This window comes from Falco rusticolus, chromosome 5 (assembly GCF_015220075.1).
Source record: "Falco rusticolus isolate bFalRus1 chromosome 5, bFalRus1.pri, whole genome shotgun sequence".
NCBI lineage: Eukaryota > Metazoa > Chordata > Aves > Falconiformes > Falconidae > Falco > Falco rusticolus.
In genome coordinates, this window is record NC_051191.1 from 23552588 (window position 1) to 23578856 (window position 26269).

Sequence of the window (26269 nt, forward strand, 5' to 3'; positions counted from 1 at the left end):
AATGCATGATCTGTAATCGTGCTAAGCATCACCCAGAACTGAGCAAGGACTGATTAGCCTAACTGGATCCTGCCTTTTCTCCTGGGGTCCCTGTTTTGCAGCACCTGAAGGCAGCTTCATCCTAACAACGGTTTGGGGAACTTTGTGTTGAGGCTGGTTTTGTGTCCAGTTGTAAATATGTAAGTGTCTCAACACACAGAATTGGACACCAAGGGCCACAGTCTAGTGACTCTCCATCACAAATGCTTCCACTGGCGCTAAGAAGGGTATTTCTCATGAATAACCATAACAAACCTAGCCCTGCACACAAGAGGGATCTAATCTAATGATCGAATATTATGTCATAGTATCTAATTTATTTTAGATTTCTGTCTGGGTTCAAAGATATCACAGCAATTTATCTGGCCATACTACTAAGTTTTGAGAAGAACCTCCAGCAAAGACAAACTCAGTAACTTTTCTTTTGTACCGTTTTTTGTCAGAATACTGCAAGCATATGTCTCTTGCATCCTCCCTGCCCACGACGGCAGGCAGAGCCTTTCATCTACCGTCATTTTCTGAACCTTCAGACTGAAGGCAGCCAACTCACATGCTGTGCTGGCCAAACAGTGCTTGGAAATACTCTTGAGTATGATGATAGGAAATATGGAGTTAGCTGTAATGGATAATGCTGAAGGATCATAACTCTTCTCTACATACACACACACACGCATACATATGCTCACACATACAGACATGCATGCGTATAAATATACACACATACTTACTTTATCAGTGATGCTCCAAAATAAATAGAGTGCAGGGAAGAACTCGATAAGAGTTTGATTTAATGTTGTAAACATCAGCAGTTCCCTTCAGGAAGCCCTTTTCACACTTCAAACAACATTGTCTGAGAACCGAGCTCTTTGTAAACCATGTCCTTTCACTGGGTGGAAATTATTATCTGGCTCGTGCTCTCTGGCACATAATAGACACGCAGGGTCATGGTCACAATTTGCAGAGGCTCAAACCTTGCCAAAGCTTTGCAATTCTTCAGCGTAGGCGGGGATGGATGTCGGCATGTCCCAAGTGTCTGCTTTCCCTCTGCACAAGCAGTGGGGAAAGGCAAGGGCCATGCTCGTACCTGCCGACACAGGTGCCTAATTTAGGTGCCAAAACCTCCTTCTCCCCTATACAGTCTATACAGGTAGGTGACACATCACAATTTAGATGTCCCAAGTTGCCTTTGATGCCATAACCAGCTTCAGCACACAGCTCTAAATCCCATTTCAGATCACTTGGGTAATGCATGACAGAGCAAATAAATTCATGGCACACCTTCCAACTCCTATACTAGTTTCTGAACTGCTGGACCTTCTCCTCACCCTCTGAGGACTATTTTCTCTTCCTCTGACCCGAGCCTGCAGGCTGATTTTGGGGCTGCAGGGCCCAGCTTTACTTGACGCGGGGCGCAGTCTGGTCCCAATAGCTGGAAAAAACAGGTCCTCGGGTTTCTGCTGCTCGCCTTTAATCGCTCAGCTTGAGAGACTGCCCTAAACAGGATGTGGGTTCTGACATGGCGATATATTCAATAAACTTAATTGCTGTCATTAATACGAGCTAGGGAAACATTAAAATGTATCAAGCTGCAGCAAAATTACCTCGCTCTTTTTTTACTTTCATTTTCCACATCCTTTTCGAAAAGTCACAGTGGATCAACTAAGCAGAACATTGTGCCTCTGCAACACACTGTAAACAGTGCAAACCTCAGTGAAAGGTATGCTGTAAAATAAATAATTTTTCCAATGGAAAGCATAAGTCACCTGTGTATTAAACTGGAGAAATCTGTATAAACACACAGATTGTACAGGCTGCGATGTAATCATTATACCAACAAGTCTTACATATTGTACTGTTTCAGCTACCATACTTCACTGCAATTATTGGCCTCCTTTTCTGCCAACTCTGAGTTTAACATACCGTCCCCCTGCCAAGGCCATTTGATTATAAATAGCAAAACATCACGTAAACGCAGGCATGTGGGGAGCAGATACAGCACAGAAAAGTGGGCCATTGGGAAGAAGTATTTACTTTTTTTAGGGTCTGATCCTGTACAAACATTAGTCATGTGAACAGCTGGCTATTCTAGAGCAGTTTCCCGAAATTCAAAGAGATTATAAACCTTAAAGGCACAAATGTAATATCATGCAAGATCCAGTTCTTGCAAGCTTTGCTGGGAAGTTTTTAATAAAAACATGATAATTAAAATAAGAGGTATATTTTGGAATCAGTTTGTTCTTCACAGATGTTATATATTGAAACAACAAAATCTCATAGCCAGGTAGCCATCTCAAGCTATTTTTACCACTATCAGATTATATTGTATGTGTTAAGTACTCATGACTTGATAGATTTCTTCCTAGTCTGAGGTCAATCCAAATGATCGGCAGGGGCAGATTTCACAGGAGAAAGAAAAAAAGAAAGCTGGAAAATGTCGCTATGTGCAGCCACTGCATTGTATGTATTAATTATCTACCATTTACACAGCACCAGTCATTTGGGTAGTTGTCCCGCATTCTGCTGGTGAGACAAGGAGACAAACCCCAATTATCACTAAGGTCAGTGGCAAAACTCCCATTAGCCTCAGTGGAATCAGGATTTCACTTCATGCCAACCCTGGGGTTCACAGATGTTTCTCCAGTTACGTTGCTCTACAGAACCAGTTGTGCAGACAATAAAATACCTTTTTAGGGGATATGATTAAGGGCTGCTCGAAGTGTCAGCACTCTGCAAGAGCATATCATTTATGGGTCCGCTTGAAGTCTGCTCTGAGCATCTCCTCCCACTAAGCTTACACACCTCATTACTTTTGATCAGCCAGAGAGAAGGCAACACTACATAGGCACTGTGGAAGGAGATGTTGCTAATGGGGATGTACACTGAAAAACACACGCTCATGTGAAAAGGTGGGGTGGGATGGCCCCATTATAAAAGGTGTGGCACCCTCTCTCTGTTGGCTGAACACGTGCACCCTTATCTCCCACTGCTGAATGCAATCACGAGAAAGAGGATCTCAAGCCTGGACTTGTTGGAAACTTAACTATGCCCAGGCTGAGAGAAGGACACAGCCGACCATTGAGAGGAAGCACAGCACTCTCCACCTCCTCCGCCAAAAAGGCCTTCCCCTCCTTCAAAGGGGAGGATGCCATTGTAACAGATATAATGGCCAGAAGGAGAAAAGAAGCAGTAAAAACCTCATTATTTCCTGGCGTAAGCAATCTGGGTGGAAAATGCTTCTTGAGCAATGGCTTGGCAAAATGAGATCCTATCAGTAACTCTGAAATAACAGATAATATGCAAGTAAGTAGCCTTGATTATCCAAACAGGCATTTATCACTACAAGTGATTCAACCCCTCAAAAACCTAATCACTGTATCACTCTCTGGAAAGGGCTATAACTGCAGCATTTATGTTACAGGAAGCTTTTCAGAGCAAGAGGGAATAAGACATAGAACATTGCTCAAGAGCACGCTGGGTGGGACAGAGGCAGACCTGAAGCCTTTGGAAATCTCCATGCCTTGCTTCCACTGTACAACTGTCCCGTAATTGAGTGGCACATACTGTCCCTGTGTCAAAGGGAGGTGGGTTTGGGATGTTGGGTGGAAACTGTGAATATTTTAAGCCTCCCTACTTCAGTGCCATTTGCATGTCTGACATTTCAGATGTTGACCCTGAGCCATGCTTTCCACGGCTGGGAGTTTAACCTGCAAATGAACCACTGCCTTGCAAAGTCAGCCTGGCAGAAGAAGACTCCCTACCACAGAAATAGGGGAAAACCTTTTTCTGGGGGGGTTGCTTTTAAATGGAAGATTGGATTCTGTAGAAAATAGCAAAAATTATGGAGCAGTCTGTGAGTTTCCATTGGCCCCAGGCCATGACGTGCAAGAGAAAAAAAAAAAGGGGAAAAAAAAAAAGAGAATGAAAACACTTGATTATCATTTTGTTCCTTTTAGAGGGCCCAGAAGTTGTGTGTGTTACAAGTGCCACGTTTCTTTGTTGCACTCCAGCAACCAACACAGATGTAGTGGGGCCAAGAGCTGGATGCTTACGTATTGTGTATCTTGGATGTAAGGCTTTGGAAAATCTGCCTCTGAGTTATACAAATGGTCACCTCATTCTCTGCTGGGAGTAGCATTCCCATTGTTTATTCTATATTTCTAGTATTGACTTCTGTAACTTGTTTAATTTCCTGAGGCTCAGGTCAGTAGCATTTAGATTTTTTTTCTTTTCCATCTGACGAAAGCTGGATTTTGTTTCCCGAATATCCTTTTTGTCACACAGACAACACAGTTATTGATGGGGCATTGGAAGAAGGTCAGGCCCAGGTCCTACCTTCTCCTCGCCTATCATTTGTATTGATGCCAGCCACTGATGCAGCTAAAAACCATCTGTAAAATTCTTCTTGTTGTTGGCATGGGCGATGAAAAACAAGAATCTTGCTTTCCTCAGTGATTTACACTGTCTTCCGCATCCCAAGTGTTTACTAATTTTTTTTAATTGTAAACGCTGAGCCTCAATCTTCTCTACAGCCTGATTTGTGATCACAGTGACAACCTACAGCCAGACATTGGTACATCATACCCACTATGAAGAAATCAGTGCCATTTCAGTCTCTTTCTACCACTTGTGCAGTCATAACTTACTGAACGCCTTCATGAGTGCCAAATCATTAATTGATGATGAGGGTAATTTATTAGCAAGCCAGAATGGTAAAAACCTTTGAAAGTATTTACTTTCCATCTAGTCCCAGGACAGAACGCAGCAATGAGATGAGACAAACCAGTGAGGGTCTGAGAAAGAAATGTAAAGCCCTTGAAGCCCGACTTAAGTATTTGTTCTACAGCTGCAGCCATTAAGTTTTACTCTACTTTGAAATTTAATATGATTTTAAGCTGGGTACCAAGTTCTGTCCCCTCACGTCTGGAAAGGTTAAAGAGTGTGTCCAAAACCCACGTCTGCTGAGGAAGCAGAGATGACCAGCGCCCTACTGATAAAGCTCCCTAGCCTCAGAGGGATACAGACTCCATCCTCCAGACAAATGTCTCCAGATCCCAGCTGGAAGCAGTGCTACCTTAAAACTCACCGACAACTTCTACGCCCGTGCTTTTCTCACCATGTGTCTTGTAACTCAGCTATGCAACTCAACACTGATCCCTGGGCTCAAATGGCATCACCAGGATGGTTTTGTGGTCCATCAAGCTGTTGAACTAGTTATGACACTGGACCAGTTGCTTTTCTGAGGTGCTATGGACACGGGGAAACCTTCTGCTCCCCTGCATGTACACAGCCTAATGCTCGTATCCAGCCAGTGCTCCAGAAACTGCAAAAGGAAACAGTATTTGCAGCAACTGTGATAGCAATGCACACTTGGGGTGAAAATGTCATGCCATTGACTCCTTTCTGTTGCAGCTATTATAACTATGAAAATAATATCTCGCGTCATATGGAATGATCCCTGCCCTAAAAGCCTTACATCCAGAGCCCATTTGTGGGTGCATCTGGCAGTGTGGGGTGATGCTCAGTCATGCAGAGTTGGTCAAAAGTACGTGAGCCACTCTTGTTTCAGCTACATAAACCTTGGGTAACATTGGTGAGGTCATCCATGTGCAAAGGCATCATCTAAGTTGAAGCACTTGAGGCCTACATTACAAATACAGTCTGACCAGGGACTTTTCTGTAGTCACTGCAGGGAGATAGCATTGCTGTAACCCATTCAGACTGTCCCTCTCTAGGGTTTTCTATCTCTTCCGTTCAACAAGGGAGGATAAACAGCACGTGAAACCAGCTCCTTACTGCAAGCAGGAGGTGAACTGTCATCTGTGAAGCACAGGTGAGAACTTCCTACTTCATGGGATGCTCTTAAGTGCTCTGATATTGCTTTGGCAAGGACCTCATGAGCAGGTTGATACCCAGCTTTTTGTACACCTGCAGAATTTGACCTTTGCCCCAAAATATGATTTCTGGGTTCAATCATTTTGGCATATCCCACTGCTACACTACAGTCAACATATATAATTCAGCATTTCACTGAATCTTTACACAGATACTCAATAGGTTGGTGCAGGAGATGAAAGACCCTCATGGTTTTCCAGGAAAATATGGAGGACAAAGGCGGGAGTTGTAAGAATAAAAGCATGGACTTATTTAGTAGAGGTTAGTACACAATGTGACTGAAAAAACACTTCCACCCATGAATGTAAAACGATGCTCTCTGTCCTGAGGGTTTCACACAGCAGTGACTGTTGCTTACCAAGGGTGTCGCGCTGCTTGCTCACAGGTGTATCTTTTATTAGGGTCCTTCTCCATCAAATTCCGAATGAAGTCTTTAGCTGTAAAAAAAGAGAGAATAATTTACAGCAATAGAGTTGATGCCCAGTTCTGTCGCCAGATGATCAGTCAACAGCACTGATCAGGCTACCAAGTGCCATCTGGCCACAGCACCAGAAAATGGCCCTGGGTCATTTCTCATTTATTGGTATAGATATAACCAAAGTGACTTAGGACCAAATCCAAGCTGTTCAGTATGGCAGATAAAAGCTGAAGGCGTCTACTCCTGAAGGTATATTTAGGAGTGGGATGGAAAAATCAGAGTCAGCAGAGTACAGTCCTGCTGGCTTCAGGCTCCCCTGGCCAGCCAAGTGCCTCTGACCATCCCAGTTGCTCGAATATGGCCACATCTGTCAGAGATGCTGGTAAACTGAGTGGGAAAGGCAAGGAGGAGGTCAGATGCCACAGTAAGAGGAGCTTCTCATTGCTTACTCCAAGCAATTACACACATGGGCAGCTGTGAGGACGTAATGCATATTTAAAAAACAAGTTACCAAGGAAAATGGACTCCCTTGAGCACGAGGTAGTGTGTTTTTAATCAAAATTATAATGGAAGGAAGGGAGATCAGAGCATGGCATGCATCCAGTAGTTTCAGGACAGAGTGGCTGAAGGAGCCACAGCAAAGCCAAATATGGCAGGAAAATCTTTGTGCTGATTTAGGTGATGGACTTTCCCCCAAAATTCAAAGGGCTCTGCCAGCAGACCTTCATATTTTCTCTGAAAACCCCTATGGACTTAAAAAACCTTCTCATCACATATATTTTTAAGCAATCCATCACAATGGTATCTGGATCGCAGATGTAAACAGCATGAAATGTTTTTCTTTGTGGAGATAGCAGGATATAAATTCATCTTTAAAATAAACCACTTATTTTTATATCTTCCCTGCCTTAATCAGTAGTACTAACGAACCAGGAAACCACATTTCTCGGGATATTTTTGTATGACAAAATATTCCTAGAATTCTTTTCTTCTCCTACATGAAATGGCAGATGTTCCCCTGGCTTGGACAGAGCAAGGACACTGAGCTTGCGTGACCTCTTGGAGACCACCCAGCATGCCAGTGACACATGCAGGGTGCAATGCTGAACATGCCCCTGCTGTCACCCACAGACACTGATGCTGGCAGACCACGAGCCGTGCTGCAGCCAGAAGCCTTTAGGTGTATTTGCCTGTAACAGGTGGTATATCTGCCTCTACCAGGCCAACTAGAGCAGGGGCAGGCAGGCACCACAGGTTAAATGCCTTCTGGACTGGGTGGGGAACTGGATGAGCATATGGGCAGCTAGCTGGATCCAACCATGCAGACAGTAGTCCCAGTTTCTGAATTTGCTCACCCACCTCATCTGGAAGCCACTAATTTCTCGGGTCCTTTGCTGTATACACTGCAGGGCAGTGTCGGTAACAGAGCCAAACTAGCTTGCCACCTTATTATTAATGACACACAAACCATCTGCTTTTTATTTGGATATGATGGAGAAATTAAACTGCTTTGTCTTCTTGGGAAAGTATTCTGCTCTCTTCTTGTGTTCCAGCTACAATTTAGTCCTTTGTGTGTGGCCGGACAAAAAGGTACTTAATTTACTCCCCTGCAGAAATAAACTCCCGTAACTATTTGAGCTGAAAGAAATGCATGTTCCCAATGGCTTTCAGTTAAAAGGAGCTTCGCACATGACGAAGGGTGCATTCTCACACACAGAGGAGGAGATCTGCAACAGGCATACATGCATGCATGGTTGTGGCAATTAAATGAGCAGTAGCTTCTTACCGGACTCAGAGATGTCGTCCCAATACGGAGAGTCAAACTCATACTCCGCCTTAAGGATCTGCTCAAAGAGTTTGGAGTCATTTTCATCATAGAAAGGGGGATACCCACAGAGCCTAATGGAGAATGAGAAAAGAGAGAGTGACCCTTGGACCCATCTCTGCCAGGAAGGTAAGAAAGAGGGAGGGGGAAGGAGAAACTTTTGCTTAAGACTTGCCTCAATAACTTTTCAAGCAGGCAAACCCTACCGTGACGGGAGTTTGTTCAGGGACATGTAAACACACTTCTGAAGATTGGCACCATCCTGGACAAAGAGGAATTCTGTGTGGAAATCTGGTGCTGTTGATCCTACACTGACTCATGTAGATAGCCTGGCCTCCCTCTGCATGGTTTTGGGTGTTTAGCCAGAGGAATAGTTTTATTACACAGCCATGAGCCCTTCCATCTTCTCCTATACATGTGGTAAGAGGAGCTTTCATGAGCCACACCCTACATCCACAGAGCACCAGACCCTCTCATCCCTCAACACAACCATTCCCCACCCAGGAGTCTTGTCCATACTGGCTTCATCGCTCTCGTCGTCCTTCTGGACTGTTCTCACCCAATGCCTTACATTAAATTACATTACAAGCCACTTACACCAGCTTTATTGTCTCCCAGATGGCAGAGAGGCAGTGCGGTGGCTGTGCAGACCATAGAGACCATATCTCTATGAGAAGGTTTGCTGTACAACTGGGGAGCCATCGGCCATCTGCAGGGACTTCTTCTCCAGCACCACAGGGCGGAAGAGCTGGTGCAAAGCAGGACAAGGAGCCTCACAGAGCTATCAGGCAGCGGGCAGCATGCATCTGCAGGTTGTGCTGGACTCTGCATCCCCCAGGCACAATGGGGAGGGTGTCTGGGAGTCACTCCACCTCTGTAGCAGAGCCTGCCCGGGCTGCACGTGGACATGCCACAGTTGCAGAGACACACGGAGAGCCTCTCTCCCTTTCTCACTTCCACAAGTGATTTTGCTGCCCACATCAAACTGCCTACCTTGCCTAAGGCTAACAACAGTCCTGCCCTGGTTTTCAGTATTTATAATCAGACTTCTCAGAAAACCTGGCCCCGGGACAGGCAGGACATTGGACGTTATTTGCCTAGTTTGAGCTAAGGCACTCAGGGTGCACCCTCCCAGTGCTGCAGACAGAAGGATGGCTACTCCGCTGAGGCAGGGCTCTTCCAGCCCTGCTGACATGGGAAAACCACATCCAGCGCTGCGTTAAGCAAATGCAGGGATAAAAACGTGTGTGTCAGAGATCCCTCGTGCCCAGCTGATGCTACACGCAGTAGTCTGTCCCTCCCTGTACAGACACGCCAGCAAAGACAGCCCTTCGTCAAGGTTTAATACCAATGTTGTAAAGTGTCAGATTTACCTCTGAGGCTGGTCCAAGATTCTTGCAAACCCATCCTGCTCACAGTGACACAGGCCTTTCTGCATCTGTTGTCTCGTGTAGAGATGACGCATTTTTTTCTCTTATCTCTAGTCTACGATGTAAATTATTCCTTCCTATACTTCGCCAATTTTGAAATGATCTTTTCCCTACAGTTTTCTTAAACCCAGAGTCAATCAGCTTTGATAAAGCATTTAATGGGAGAGGCCCAGCCATTATAAACAGACTGAAGACCTAACTGAAAAACGACACTGTACCAACAACAAAGCAAGGGCAGGAGGGAAGGACTGTAAGAAATGAAATACTCCAGTTATTTATAACCCAAAGTCAGCCAGCCGCCCTGGAGGTTATTTGAACCAACTCAACACTTGAGGGTGAATGGAGCAATGTTTTATTAGCTCTGAAGAGCCAGTGTGCTTGACAAACAATTCAAAATACTGAGTGAGATCTTGATCTGCATCAGTTCCATATTGACCTGGAAAAATTCCACTGAAATTTGCAGCATTATAATGAATCCACTATGGTTCAACTGAATCAGAAATTTCTCTTTATCTTGCAAAGCAGATGAGCCAGTCCTCATTTGTGTCTCACTGGATGACTGTCATTATCAAAAGCAAGTAAGATAACCTCATGCCAGCCCAGCATTTACGTTCAGAGCAGGACCACATACCTACTTCATGGGCATGCACCTGTGCATGGGGCTTGATGCAGCAACCTCCATGTGAAACCCAGTGGTGGAAGTGGCATGTGAAAGGGCCATTAAAAATGGTGCATTTAAACAAATGCCAAAAAGCCACTATGCACCTGGATAATGGAGGAAAAACATCTGATAACCTAATGCAGAAACTGGGTCCACAACCAGGATCCAGCTCTACAGGTATCTGTAAAGAAATTTTATATAACTTGCTTTAATACAACAAATATCAGTGCTTACTCCCCACAGTCTTGTGGGGGGGATGCACACAAACTGATTTTCACTCTCATCCTCTTTTGTCACAACCCTCAAGATTCTGGGTGCTTTACGGAGGGGTTTGGGAATGCTGGGGTTACCAGCACCAGCTCTGCAACTGTTAGGATGGCCACAGAGGTAGAGATGCCCAGACTGGAGGAAAACAGCTCCTCCAAAGGCACTCGGAGCCATCGCTCTGTCCCTTTTCCCTGGGGGACTCAGAGGCTCCATATAAGAAGCCTGACAGCCCTTCATTAATTTCTTGCCTTCCTCAGCACTTTCCTTACACAAAACCAAACTGCTCCGATAAAGCATTTTAAGGTGAGCAGAGAGCTCTGTGCATGTCGAGGCGCTGGCAGGCTGCTCCAGAGAGAGAAATAACTCCTTCAAAATGTGCACTGTACTAATTACCTTGGCAAAGGTACAAGAGCACAAGTTAGGGCTGCTGTGATTTATACACACTCGTGGCAGCAAAAACGTAGGAGCAAACCACTGAGCAGCGCAGAGCTGGAGGGCTACAACCCCACAATAGGGGGGAGAAGAGAGACGAATGCCAGCAGGAGCCCCAGCCTCTCCAGAGCCTTCCAGTCCCTTTCCTACACACATCCAGCTCTTCCCCTGCTCCTCTGCATGGCTTGAGTACCTACACGTCTGGAGTGTCTACCTTTGTGCCTGGGAGGTCATCACAGCCCATCGCAGCGGCGGCTGCCAGGAGGGCTGATGTTTGAGGACAGCTGATGTCATGCACGACGATACCAGGACTGTTGATGGCTGGGCACAGGGCAGAAAACAGCTTCTTTTGGCACAGCTTTTCCCTTGCTAGTGAGAGCTTGAGAAGCGTTAGTCACTGTTATAGGTCATGGTCAGGGATATCCCTCTAAACCAGCCCCCTGCCTGAGACCCGGGTGACTGCAGGGCAAGGGCTGGTCCTGGCTCAGCCAGGGATGGGGATGAACCTCCTGCACAGGGGGACCTAAGGATGTTCCTGCAGGAGGCAAATCATTGAGGACCTACACCAGCAAGCATGTGAGAAGGGAGCAAGCTCCTTAGTACAGAGGAGGTGGCATGTGGGAGGTGAACACCAAGGCATCTTGGCACAGGGAGGGGTTGGGAGCCAAAATGTAGGCCGTCTTGCTGTCTTTTCCCTTAAAATCAGAGTTTAGGAAGACATAAAAGTTTTAACATTACTGGCTTTGCAGTAAGGGATGGGAAAGCCCCAGTAAATTAGCCTATCATGCAATTTATGGCTGGAGGGAATTTTGCTGGACTTCAGCAACTGGGCCATCTTCCAAAGTCCATAATAAGCTTTTGTTTAATTCAGAATCAAAATCCCACCAACTTCACTCCCATCTGCTGGGACATTTCTGTGTGAAAAAAATGACCTCACTATCAGAGGTTCTGCTGCTTTTCTTTAGATATGCAGAAATACGAAAATAACCCTTCTGTCTTCAATGTGAAAAAATCCTGCATTGTCCTGGGGGAGCTTCAGGCAGCTATTATTGTCATCATTTTCTTGCAGTTTCACCAAATAACGGCTTTCCAGAATTATTTAGCAACCTTATCACATTAACAACAGATTTTCCCTTCATCTCCTGTTCCCAGTCTTGCCGTAAAAAGAATGGGATGCGGTAAGAAAAACACAGGTGGATGTACAAAAGAAAGGTGTTGCCAGAGGTCACTCCTAGAAGCCATCAGGAGAGCACAAGAGGACTGCCAGGAACATCTCCTCACCAGGCAGAGAAAGCAAACCCCTGCAAGCTCTTGTTACATATTGGGGGTGATACTGAGGGCTAAATAACCCCTTCACATGCTCAGCATATAGCCTGTAACACAAGTGGCACCGGGGTTAGTGTTACAAACAATTTTATAGTGAGATGAGAGCAAAAAATTCAGTAAGCGCTCAAAGACCTGAGATGTATGGTGTGGGAAGTCATCCAAGTGCTATTTATAGGGATAAACACGTCTGTCTTCTTGTTTTGGGAATGGACCCTCATACTGGTTGACATTGGTGCCCTCACAAAACTGTGGACAAGGACGTATTAGCATGGGGAATTAAAAATAAACTAAGAAGCAAGCAATGAGGAACAATCATTTGGGGTTGTCTTCCCAGTGTTTAACTGAGTTATCCTGATCAATCCAACCTACCCACATACATTTTGCCACCACTAATTCTTCTTCCAGTACCGAACAAGCTATTCCTCACTTTCTTGCTTTGGCTCGTGTGTGATGCTGAGCCTACGAGGTGACTGCCCAGCTTTTCCCAGCATATGACTCCAGGATAATGGTGGAAACTTCTTCTAGCATAACATACTTTGTTCTGTCCCTGGTTAATCCTTCCATACAAACATCGTTGATGATTCATGCACATCTACTTGAAAATCAAAAGCAACTCAGCAGCAAAGTGTGAAAGCATTAGACAAGATTTGTTTCCAGATACTTGTTTATAAATAATGATGACAAACCAGTAATTCTCCTGTCCTACCAGTGAACAGAATCAGAAGGAAATTCAGGGCAAAATCCGCTCAGCCTAGCGTGGAGACACAGGAGGTGTTGTATACCAATAACCAGGGGCTGAGGCATTCTGTGGCCCCAGGTTCTTTTCCAGCTTTGGAAATGGTTTTCTATTTTTTCATAAATTAACTGCATCTTCTTTTTATCAGGTATGCATGTGACCAGTAAATTAGCTCCCCAAGATTTTGTAACCCCTTATGTGACCCAGACAAGTCCAAAATCCAGCTGTGGGCAATCCAGTCAAGTCTCTTGCTCTTCTTATGCTTTATATTTTTAAGATGAATACATTATCAAAACTGCCTTGTGATAAGTAGAAAGCCGAGCTCAACAGTAAGGCTGTTTCAAACTGAGAAATATTGCAACTGGAATAACAGGAAATTTCAGGTTGCTAAAATTAGTTTGTGTGAATAATGACTTCTCATGCAAAACAGGTTTTGATAAAAACTCCGCTGGTGCAGCCTCTGCAATCTGCTTGTCATTAACGAGAAACATTAGAGACTGGCACTGAAACAAAGGTACTCTTTCCTAAGACATCCTTCACCTTGCATTATCAGAGAAACAAATATTTGTCTAGAGTGTAGGTGCCACAGAAACAGTTTGTTCTTCCACTGTCATAAACTGAAGGCTCTCATGTGAGGCTGAGCTTGTGTCTGGAGGCACTCAAACCACTTGTAGTAATAATAGCTCAAAGCATCTTTAATTTATGCCTGGCTTCTGTGTTGGATTCCCCTGAGTTTCCATCTTCTTAAATGACAACAGTCTGTTCCGAGTGGCTGCGAGGATTCGTGGGAGAGGTGGGGAGGTGATGCAGAACAATGTGCTTGGATTGCCCTGCACATAAATACGTCTCCAACTGGTTTGGACATGTGCAAGTAGCTCCAGCTATTCTGACTGTGGAGCTGGAAATAGCATATCCGGGTGGGTGTGGTGATATCTTGGAATTAATAACTCCTGCTAAGGGCCAGGGCAGGATTAACCACCAGCACTGCACCAGGGTGGCTATGTGGCTGGTGTTTGTGGCATCTCAGCACCACGCTGCACTGTGAGCATGCTGGCTCTGCTCTCTCCAGTGGTGTGGCACTGCTGAGGCAGCAAACCTAGATGTTAACCTGTGCCCATCACTGGTGGTATCAGATGTCCCAGCGAGGCTACCTCCTTCCATCTTAGGGAAGGACCCCTCTTCGTCTCTGTCCTTACTGTACCCCTGACATCCACTTTTCTTACGAGGCCACGTCTGCATTTTCTGGCTGTTCCTGTAAGCAAGGATGAGATCCCATTGAAGATTAGGACACATGAGATGTGGGCTGGGTTTCTAAGCTCCCATTGCAGTCAACAGTGATGGAGTCAAAGGATACTGGAGGGTGATGCAAAAGTACCATAAAGTGGATGAAACTGTACTGTGACAACAAGGGTCTGAGTACGGAGCAGGGTGTGATCCTGCAGCCTCAGCACGGGCACCTGGCGCTATTTGACATGATCCATGGTCTCCCGCTTGGCCTCCATCTGCCACTCCAGAAGGAAGGTCTCTGCAGTGCCTTACACTTGCCAAACCCACGTGGCTGTCACAAACACCCAGCATGGCACTAAACATGTAAGTTTAGGCAATGGAATGGTACATCCCAGTGCAACGCCTGCTTCCATCGACCCAGGCTGGGTTGAGGTGCCTGCATGTAGAACCCAGTGCCACTGGAGAAGCGGTTGAGTGCACATGACCCCTGTCCCCAGCTGGCAGGTACGCCATGGGGCTACGGGGGGCTGCACAGTCCGGCAGCCACAGCCTGAGACCAAGCGGGACACTGTACATGACTGAAAGCGCACCTCTGTTAGGGTAACTCGGGTAAGCCCTGGGGTGCCGCTGGCTGTTACGGGAGCTGAAGGGCATAGCTCACATGCAGAAATATTCAAGGAGGTGGTTTGATCTCAGACCCAATCCCACCCAAGCGGTGACCGTCTGGCAAACATATTACCACGCTCCTTTTACGGCAACGCGTTGTTGCCATTCATTTTGACTGTACCTAATACAAATCAAGTCCTTATTACATGAAGCACAGAAACCCTGAAAAGGTTTCCTTGTTCTGCAAACAGGAATTCACAGGGACTTGTTCCTATTAAACTGATTTAAGCCTTCAGGGCTGGGAATTCCCCATAGAGCAAATGGGGAATTTAGATCTGAGGAGCGTGTACGCTTTGTTTGACAAGCCCAGCACATGCCGATTTGGAAAACAGAGCAGGAAACGACTGAGCTGAGCCTTGCAGAGACAGCAGCCTTGCTTAGGAAGGGGGAAGGATTGTGGATGAGACCGAAAGTTCACCCCTATTGGAGATGTGCTCATAAATTGGGTGAGGAGGACACATTACTGAGCATCGTCTCAAGACACGTAAAAGCAACAGGTGAAATAACAGCAGGTCTGCCAGCAAAGAAGACCTTTGGTGCATGAGCCATGGTTGAATAGGACTGAAAACTTGGAGAAAAGAAGAGCCAAGATTATTGCCAGGCGATCAGGGTGCAACAGTTCACAGCCCTCCTGTGGGCTGCCAAATGGACACATATTTTCATGGTGGATATTGACAATAAACTGAACCTAGGCAGCGGTTGAGCCTGGAAGGGAGGAAGTGTACTGCTGTCTTCCGCCTGCATCCTCCTTCTTCTCACTCCCTGAAGCTGGCACTCAGCAAAGTACTACAAAAGCAACTCTGCCTGATTGTTCTGCCATGGCTGGCAGGGACTGAAAATGTCAAAAAACCCAACCCCTAGGCCTTCCATGCTCAGGTTTGCTTGTGGAAAATGGTAAGTTTGGGTCAGCACACACCATCCTCATCTAAAAGGTGTGAAGCAGCCTCCGAGGTATTTTGGCATGTCTGCTGTCTCCCTCACGGCTGCAGCGTGTCCCTCTGGGCTTTGCCACAAGGTCAGAATCAGCACTGTCGATTTTTGTTTTGCTTAGCACAACCTTTTTGCTTTCTGCTATTGATGGTTGCTCCAAGATAAATCCATCCTTCTGCAAAGTTTTGTACTCTGAAAGTTTGCAAATATTCATGTAGATTGGAAAGCTAGTCATGTTTTTTAGGCAGGATTTTGTTTTAAATACTTAAACATATATGTAAATGAATTAAGCCTTCCTATCCTATCTTAAGATAAAAAAGCTATTTTGGGTAGTATATAACTTCTGCTCAAGACTATATGAAAATGTAAAAAATGAACATTGAACAGAGTAGATAATACAGCAATGAGGTTTGTCCTGGCAAAAATCGTTCTACTACACTATCAAAACGTTATTCATGTTGACAAGCCATGAAATGTTTGTGCAAGGAGAAAAGGAACAAAGTCAGAATGCTTCTTTAATGCTGTGCCTCAGCAGAGCTGCTTTTTTCTTCAAGTCTTGTGTAACTGTGACAGTTGTGTAAAAGGGAAAAACAAAAAAAAACCCAAGAAAAAAAAAAAAACCAACAAAAGAAGGGAAAGCACTGGTAATGCTGGCATGAAAAGACATTTGTTTCTGCAGCAGTCAACAGCTACACAGCAGCTCTGTGCTCTCTTGCACAAAAGGAACAGGCTTGTTGTGCTCTGCATGACCACTCTGAGTCAGCCCATGGCAAAAGCCTGACCTCCTCTTGGAGACCCGCATGAATAGCTCCTGCTTCAAAGTCTGCTGGGCTGTGCAGGTGCAACCTACGCAAATGTTATTTGAATGACACGCATGGATGCACAGACCTGAGCCCTGAGCACAGGCCACCCCACCAAGACAGGCCCCTAAGCTAGAGAGTCTTCCTACAGGTTCACAGGCAGCAAGTTCTGCATTTCCTTCTCAATCCAAATATTAACAGTGATTTCACATACTCATGCACGCAGAGCTGAATTCAGCTGATGGTGCCCAGAAATGTTATGGATGCCCTTCTCTAGACAGCACTGATAACCCGTAACAGTACCTGGGTATCCCTGTGACCACAGTGCCCAGGACACTTCTTCAGTTCTTCCAAGTTTTGTTGCTGGTCCAGGAGGAGGCTTACCTATTTCTGTGCTCAAGCACTGAAGGTGCACCCACATCTAAAGTACCGGCTGCCCCGTTCATGGAGACAAGTCTGGGTATAAGAAAAAACTTTTCCCCCATGAGGACAATCAAGCAGTGGAACAGGTTGCCCACAGACTTTGTGCAGTCTCCGCCTTTGGAGGATTTCAAGACTCAACTGGATAAAGCCCTCTGCAACCTAGTCTGACCTCAAGGGAGGACTTCCTGAGGTTCCTGCCAATCTAAATTATCCTACTAAGCCTTTGTGAAGAAGGGTGGCAGGTACTGAATGAGGACAGGAACAAAATCTCCATAAACTTAGGAGTTCTGAGATCTATCCACCACTTTGGAGAACGCACAGAAATCTTGGTTCTGTAGCTTTCTCAAGCAACCAATCCCCACTAATTTGAGCAGCCATTAGCCTCATTAGAGAAGCAAATCTCAGCCAAGAATGTAGAAGCTTAATGGCTCGATAGAAGAGTGACAGAACTGACAGAGCACAAATCAGCTCACCCTTTCCTATGGCACCTGAGGGTTGGATGTGTTGAGGAAAAAGATACCTCATTTTCAGTAAAAATCTCAATACTTTGTATTATGTTTTCATGAGAATAATTCACTGCAGTAATTCACTGCCCTTCTCCCCCATCTCCCTCTGTGCCCTCTCCAGGGAACAAAAAGTGACACCTCGAGAGAGGTGGCCCTTCAGGATATACCTGTGGGCACAATGCTGTGCTCTGTGGACACGGTCAAATTTGTTTCATGTCAAAGCTAATCTGAGCAGGGGATGCAGTAACTTCACTAATTTCACAACCTGGACAAGTCCATACTATTGCACATGGTGTAGTTCAGGTGGGAGCAAGGATTTTGATTTCTAGTTCAGGTGGGAGCAGGGATTTTGGCTTTTGAAGGCTCCTGGTTCATTTCCTACCACTGCTGCCCGAATTTCAGTCTTTATGTAACTGGGGAGGTGTCCAGGGGTTCATGTTATCCTGGGTCACAAGTGTCACAGTTAACTTTTTTGACCCAGATGAAGTGGGTAACTGTGGTGGGAGAGAATGTTGCAGGTCCCAAAGGCGCCTGTGATTGAAAACCCGACAGATACTCACAGGATGTATGCGATGACTCCGATGGACCAGCAGTCCACGGCTTTGCTGTAGGGTTTCTGAGCCAGCACTTCAGGAGCTGCAAATAAAAAGCCAAACAAGCACAAGTTACAGGACCAAACATTTGAATGTGGTCGAGAGGTAGGACCCTGAAACCTGAAGCTGCCTGAGACCTTGTTGCTGCCCTCCACATATAGCCCTTGCATCTGCAAATATCCTGAGCTTTTGGAAGCTCATATTCTCACAAAGAGGGATGGCCCCTAAAGTGGAGCAAATTCTCCATTTTCTGACTGCAAGGACAGGAAAAGAAACCAAACAGAGAAAAATGCATGAGAGGCAGAGGGCCATCAAATCCCTGTCAGAGGAACTTTAGGAGACTTGGAGGAAAACGAGGTCGAGCTCTGCACCAGGGCTGAGATGCACGTTTGCCCCAGTAGCCCCACAGCTCCACCATGTCACACTCCCAAACCAGGGGTTTCAAGAGGCAACTCAGAAAGTGTAGCGCGTCAGGGAGGCGATATGCTGCACCTGCAGGAGGGGAAGAAGATCTGTCACCATAGCTCCCAAGAGCTGCCTTACAAAGCCTTCTGCCTCTGGGAACACAGACACCTCAGAGGGAGAAACGAGAAGTAGCAGAAACTAGACATACACACAAAGGAACTGAGCTTTCTGCCTCCATAGCCTTCTGCCACCATAGCCTGAATTTTGCTAAAAGTGAGAGCCCAGGCATTTACTGAAGCTTTGTGGGTCTGCTTTCCTACCTTACACCAGTGGGAGTGAAAAAAGTGCAGGTGATTTTTGGCAGCCTAAAGTATGTTTTATCTGTTGGGACCTTTCATTGCAAATGCCCAAACCTAAATTTTAAAACGCTGTGACTTTAATCTTTTCATGTAAAGAAGCTTTTGATTTTTTGCAAAGCAAAATGTCCACAAAAATCCAAGAAATCACTGATCGTGGCATTCCTAAAGCAGACTTGCCATGCTGGATTTTAAAAAGCACAGTATTTCCTCTGAGTACTTTGGATTTCAAATGCTGCAAAAAAAATCATGAAGAGGCAAGTCCCAGCAAAAATATTTCTTTGGAGTTACACCTTCCTCTGCTAGGAATCTTACCAACGTCAAAGCAGTTAGTTACTTGAAGAACAGTTTAAAAAAATAGTGAAGTGCATAAATGTATTAAAACTTGAGTCTCACATTTATTTGCTACATATGCTTTGGTGTACTGGTAAGCACCCTTCAAAGAGTTATCTTCTTAAGCTAGACGAGTCAACAAAACTAAGGTCAAAACTGCCAACTAGGAAGGGAACAGGAAGCAATAATGAGAAACAGAAAAGACTTGCTGGTGCTTGGGAATGAGAGTTTATAGAAGGGATTGAAGGGAAGACAGTGCACGAGGCAGGTGAGGGCATCCAGGTTGCATTTCTGCAAGCAGCAGAATGATGGAAGGGGTCAAGTCACACTGGGGACACATTGTAAAAAGGAAAAAAATCCAGGGGAGTGTGTGTAAAAATGTAGCTGGCAGCCAGATTATGAAGACTTCTGAGGACTGGGATATGTCCCAATCTGCAGCACAGGATAAATATTACCCCAATCTTCAAGACATCCAGCAAACTGGGACCACTGCATGTATAAGAAATTCAAATGATGGTTCTGTTCATATATTGTTAATCCTAACGCACTATTGCAATGTGTGAATACACCAACACCTATCTGCTACATGCCAAAGGAGGTTTCTTTCCACTGTACCTAGCATGAAGGGCTCCTAACCTGCTTGCAGGTGCTTGGCAGAACTCCTTCCAGGGTATGGGCATACTGTTGTAGTCTATTAAGATAATGGTTAAAATGTTCTTACTACAACAGGGGACAGAGCTGTGGAAATATAAAAGGCATCTACAGCTGGTGCCCAAAATGTAACTCCTTTCCCAATGGCTGAGCCAGGGTCTGTGCGCCAGCTTTGGCGCTAGTCAGTCTGGCAGGGGTGAATTTGAAGGCAAATTTGGGATAAGAGAAAAAAGCACTGGAGAGCCATCCTATTTGGCCTGCCACTGCCTCCCAGATAACCTGGCAAGCTGGGACAGTCTGGCAAATTTTCATTTCTCTTGTATAAACCAGCTGTTCTTCAAAGTTGCTCAAGACAACCTTCCCAGGCAACTCTTCTGTCCCTTAATTTGACTTTCCTTCCTGATTCATTAAAACTTGCCTCAAAGTTCTCCTGTAATAAGAGTTCTTTTTCAAGATGTGCATCAAATAGGGTTTATGAGGCTCAGTTTCCTTCTTTGTTCCATCTCTTGTAACTGAATTTTGAGGCAAAATATACGGAAGAAGGGAATTAATTTTCCCCTGTCCTGAAGTGATTAGATGTCTTCCAGATCTCCAGTCCTTCCAAATTCCCAATATTTTATTTGCATATCTCTTCTACCTTTGACTGTCTGCTCCTGTTTGCATAATTTTCAAGACTGGTAAATATTATACATCTTATATCCCCCAAAGAAAATATTATGCAAATGGCTGCTGAGCACCACGGATCCTAGTGAGCTCCTGACATTACACAGATAGGCCACATTAACATAACAGAAAACCAATCTGAGATGAGGGGACGTGAACTATTTAATGATTCTCCCTCTTAAAACATCAAACCTGAGCTGAGGCATTTCTCTCTGTTCTAGAGAAGTGAAGAACACTGATAACAGGCAGTTACTGCTGTGGATGGTGGCTGTGAAGCAGGATCAAGCCCAAAGCAAACATGAGGCTATTGCCTTCCCTTTGGTAAACTTTAATGAAGAAAGGCAGGAGGTTTAAATAACTACTTTAAGGCCAAATGGCTGCTTTTGATTTTTGTTCCAAAGAGCAGACATGCAACAGGAAGAGGAGAACATAGCTAGAGCATCATCTGTCTCTGATATATGGAAAAGATGGAAATATTCAACGAGCTGAAAAACAAGTCAGAGGAGGTCTCAGAAATGATGGTAGATCAGTGCCAAGAGGCAAAAGCAGGTGATGCGATGAAAAAATCCAAGACCTGATGGCATTAAAGGATCAACACAGACGGCTGAGGAGACAAAACAGCAGTAAGGCGAAGGGGAAAGTCAAAGTTCCCATTCCTGGCCCTGGGGTACTAGCTGATACCATCTGAGCAAAGGCTGCCAGTATAATACCTCCCACTGTGGGCTCAAATGCTACGCAATGGTCATCCAGCAACAGCGAAGTCAATGAAGCAAACCAGGACCCTTCCTCCGCATTCAGGAACTGCGTTTCAGGCCAAATCAGCATCACTACCAGCAACATGTGGCAGGTAAAATGCTGGGTAATGGTCCCAGGGCCTCATCCCACCTGCAGGTACATGAGGATGTGCTTCCCAGGCCAGATGATCTGCTGTTTTACAGCTAGGGATTTTTTTTCTCTGTTTAGTTATGTTTTGCTTTTAGAAAGAGAAAAAAATTAAAAGGCTCATTTCAAATGGAGGTTTTAAGAGAAGGTACAGAACAGGAACATTTGGAAACCTTCCAGAGCGCTATGCCATTACCCTTGGTGAGCACAGCTATGCTAATAAGCTCCCTAAAGATGCAGTTTCTGGATGCCAAAAACAGCAATCCATGTTCTTGCAAAGAGCTCAAGTGATGGGGATTGCTCTGATACTTAAAGCCTTTAAACAAACTGTACAAGTCATGAGGGTGCCTGTTCTTCATATCAGCCTCGTACTTAAAAGCGATTCTCCTTCACTCCCATGATGGTGCTATTCCCTGCAGATTTTGCTGTCTCTCAAGAACTCGGTCTAATGCTGTTTTCTGTGGTTTACATGGCTTCCCACAAGCTGCACACCAGAAGGAATGAGGCAAATGAACAAAGGGTGATGGCTTTGAAGATCCCCATAGGAGTGACAAAACAGCAGGCTGCCATAAATGTGGGAAGAATAGAAAGATTAAACAGGGTTAAAATACCCAGGGACCTGCTTTTACATTGGGCAGGAACATAGATCAGCTGGCCAAGCAAACTGGCCTGGTGCAAGCCAGCCAGCTGGTAATTACTTCAGTGCCAGTTTCCATCACGCAAGCAAAGGAGGGAAATGTGCATGGGCTGCACAGGTACAAGATAGCCACGAAATCCAAGAGGGAAGGTGGGAAACAGGCAGAGTTTGTAAGGGACACCAAAGGGAGATGGTGTTGCTTAGGGCTCTTGAAGGTACCACCTCAGGAAGATGGACAGAGAGGAATAACCCTGTCCCACTGAGAAGATGGCTGGATGCACAAAGGGCCAGCCCAAGCCCTCTCCTGAAGCCAAGATGGTGTGAGAGCAGTGTGAGCTCCTCTGCCACCATACGAAGTGTCTTCCTCACAGTGAAAGCAGGCTAAGAGGCATATGAAGCAGCTTCAACACAAGACTAGAGTCCCTCTTCTGCTGACACCTGGGATGAAAACAGTTTCTTTTCCCTCTTTCACACAGTCCTCCAGCATTCATCTTGTTCTGGTTGGCCAAGACTTTGAAGTTTGGGGCTGCTTCTGAAGGACCGTAGGGTTTCAGTGCAACATTGCTGGGTTCTTGTGCTCCTGTTGTCCCTGTTTCAGGTCGCTGAGTCAGATTTAGATAGCTAGCATGGACCAGAACACAGCTACAACCACGTGCAAGCAGACCCCATTTCAGGATACAGCAATGGAGCTCAGCAATCGCACTGTCGCAAGCTTGTGCCCGAGCAAGCCCTGGTGTGAACAGTTCCCACGCTTTATTTTTACTTTATTACTCATGTTACTGCCTAATCAACTCTTGGGGTTGCTTTTTGCTAATAAGCGTATTCCAGAGGCTTATTGAATATTTTCAAACCTTTGACTCAAAGGTTACTGAGTAAGACACAACTCAAGATAGAAATCTATTGCTTACTTAAATGCTTTGGTCTTGCACAGAGCTAAGAGAAATGCACGGCTTGGGTATGGTCTGAAATTGCTACTGGATTTCTGGCAGAGCTGGAAGTTGTGAAATGACCTTTCATAAAAGTGCCACAGAAAATAAAAATAGTGAGTGAGGTGGGGTATACAGGGACCAATGGCACAGCCAGGGTCCAGCCCAGTCCCTAGGACAGGGAAATACAAGAAAGTTTTACTTGAAGTTGGGTTGGGACTCAGAGCAAGAATTTGAAACCTCAGTAGGATTAAGATATTAGTCAGCCACAAACACAGTTCATAATTCAGCATTTCTGCAAAAGGAGATCAGATTGCCCAAGATAGGCTTTCTAACATTTTTTTCCAAACTTTTCAATGCTGCTAAGTGTCTTGCAAGTCTTAATTCCCCATCTGCAGAAGTAACCAAAGCTTTTGAGAGAGCAGCTCTCACAGAAAGCCAGTCAGTGAGACCTAATTACCTAACAGCCAAAAATCTCTGTAGAGGAATTTGCTGAGTGACTGGAGTCACCTCCTGGTGAGTGCCCAGATTGACATACCTCAAGGATGACTCATTTTCGGGCAATTTTGAACACCTCCTTCATCAAAATCAAGTTCTTATAAATGCTCTCAAGCTAAGCAGCCCAAATCTATGATGTTTAAAACAATAAACCACTAATGACTTATACAGATCTCACCCATAATCACATAGATCTCTCAGGGTTTTGAAAACACCACTTCTCCAGTTTAGATGATGGGGTGGGATCAGTGCAAGCCAGTCCACACACCTAATTTGCAATGAAATGAGCCACACAAACAGCCCCACCTTACCCAGTTTAGATGGTATCTAAAAGTTGGACATTTAGTCCCAGCTCATCACCTAGAATCCTTCCATAAGAAATTGAGAGAGAGATAAGAATGGTAAGCAGATAAGAAAATGGAGGACTGTTTCCTTAGATGAGGTTGTATTATCATACCCCCTCTTCAGTAACTAAACATTTAGACTGGCATCTTCACAAAAGTAGCTCAACTAACTGGGTTAAGTTGTCCTGTCATCTTGTCACCATAGGACCAACATCTCTGACAAAACTCCTGAAGGAATAAGATCTCTGAACTGTTGACAGAACTTCCAGAAAGAAATCTGATATTTATTAAGAAATTTAATTATAATTACACCCTCCCTTATTCAATGAATTTTTGAACCATGTAAACAGAAATTTAGGGTCTTGGGTACCACTGTTCTTTGCAGATGAAACTACGAAAAGTTGAGTTAAAAACTGAAACACAAAGACTTGAAAGTATATCCTAATCAGGGAAATGACAGGGGGCTTGCATTATTTGCAAATACTTGGCAGCAGCCACGAGTTAAGACCAGGTCTGCTACCAAGGCAGAAGCTTGTCCTGCACTTTGCATAGTGGGATCCGACTGGATCCATTTCTGGAGATAAAGTAGAAACAGTAGCAGATGCTAATGACTTCTTAACGAGCTCTGGGTGTCTTTGACACATGGTATGTGCCTATTTTTTTTCCAGTAATTTAGAAGCAAAGTGGTTTAACTGACAAAAATAATTAATTCCTCACAAAATCTTAGCAAATGCAGTGTTCTACATATCTTTAAAGAAAAGTAAGTGGATAAAGAAAACACATTTTAAGTGATGGATCCCTGAGCGTTACTTCAACCCTAGATAAAATGGCTGGTGAAAAAGTCCACAGAAAGAGGTGACAGACAGGACACTTCATGGGCCAGCCCTGTGGTATGTGTATGCCCCAATCCAGACGAGGACATGCATTCAATTTGTGAGTGCAGGAAGGATTCTTACATTTATTTGAGGGCATTAGGCAGGTGCTTCAGTGACGCTGGAAGGCGTGAAAGCTTTTGGATGTGGACAAATTGCAGACCACGTATGCAGAAGCCTTATCATCAGGTATAACACTGATTTGTGGGCATCACCACGGTGACTGACCACAAAAATTTTCTGTTGTCTGGGCAACCAATTATATTTTTTTAAAAAAAGCAGCGCTAAAGAGGAGCTGTCTCCTGTGCAAAAAAAGAAACAGAACAAATATTTAAAGAGGGTTTTTTTTGTGAGAGAGGGGAAAAACTCCTGTCAGCACTTCAGAAATAAGCGGCTGTGACCTCTTGAACCATGATGAGTAAATCCTGCATTCAGTAAGGTAACAATAGGCCTGGAGGTGCTTGTGTAGCTATCAGCGCCCAGACCATGAGTAATGAGAGCTCTCAAACGCCTCTCCAAGCACTACAATTCCCGTCACATGCTCTGAGAGCTTCCTCTCCAAAATAGCAAGTTTTCTTATGTAAATGGCTATGCTGAGAGGTCATGTGAGATCATTCAGTGCCCAAGCAGACTCCAAGTCCCTCATTTTCATCAGTGCTTCAGAAAAAGTCATCTGATCTTCCCCGTGTCCTGCAGAATTATCCTAGTCAGTGCCCATTTCAGAACAACCCCCCCACGTTAATTAAGGACAGGAGGGCTGACAGCAAAAATTATGGAAATTGCTGTCTCAGCTCAATTCCTGCTAGTGCTTTGGAAGAAGATTTCCCGTCTGGTGTGATTACACAAGATGGCTATTCTGCCTATATAGAGTGCATCCTGACTCATATGTCTTAAAATAAAAAATGATGGGCTGATGGCTTCACGATGGGAAACCAGAGAAATTTGCTCCTTTTCTTGATGTTATCAGGATAAAGTGTGCCTGTGCAGCATGAAGAAAATGCCTGGAAAAAAAGGTATTCCTGGGACAAATCTGGATCACCGTGTCATAACCGTGTAATCTGTTCGAGTTGTCGTACCACGGTATCATCAGAGCTATGAAAACAGGTGAGGTGGCAGCTGCAAAGCAAAAGGAGCTTCTCACTGCTGGAAAACATCACGACTTTCCTGCTGGAAAGACCCAAGACAAATCTACCCCTGGGGAAGCCACTGTCATTTTAGTTTCATGGATTTCATGGATACCCTGGAGATCTGTTTGACCATCTCAGCTGACTAGCTTGGTATTGTAGGAGGCACAGGCTTGCTGGATGTCTTGTGCATGAAGTGAGCCTTTTAAATAGTGTTTGCTCAAACAGACCCTGTCATCACCCACCATACAATTCTCACATGCAGTTACTTTTTTAAAAGCATGATGATAAACACACTGCTAATCAGTAGCCTGGCACAATCACTACCAAATGGACAGAAGAGCAAAGAATAAATTATAGGAAACAATTTGGTACCATCTACGAAGGCCCAAGCATCTAAAGAGCTT

The 26269-nt window shown here is 44.9% G+C and overlaps 1 protein-coding gene across 4 annotated transcripts in view; it reads right to left on the reverse strand.

Annotated features, from left to right (window-relative positions):
* The window catches only part of CAMK1D (calcium/calmodulin dependent protein kinase ID), a 230379-nt gene that overhangs the window by 16751 nt on the left and 187359 nt on the right, over nucleotides 1-26269 (reverse strand). For all 4 annotated transcript variants that reach the window (XM_037389136.1, XM_037389135.1, XM_037389134.1 and 1 more), the window contains 3 exons: nucleotides 18139-18214; nucleotides 8136-8248; nucleotides 6290-6368 (listed from right to left, as the gene is read on the reverse strand). In XM_037389136.1, the coding sequence (XP_037245033.1) occupies nucleotides 6290-6368; nucleotides 8136-8248; nucleotides 18139-18214 (268 nt within the window). The remainder of the gene's footprint in view (nucleotides 1-6289; nucleotides 6369-8135; nucleotides 8249-18138; nucleotides 18215-26269) is intronic.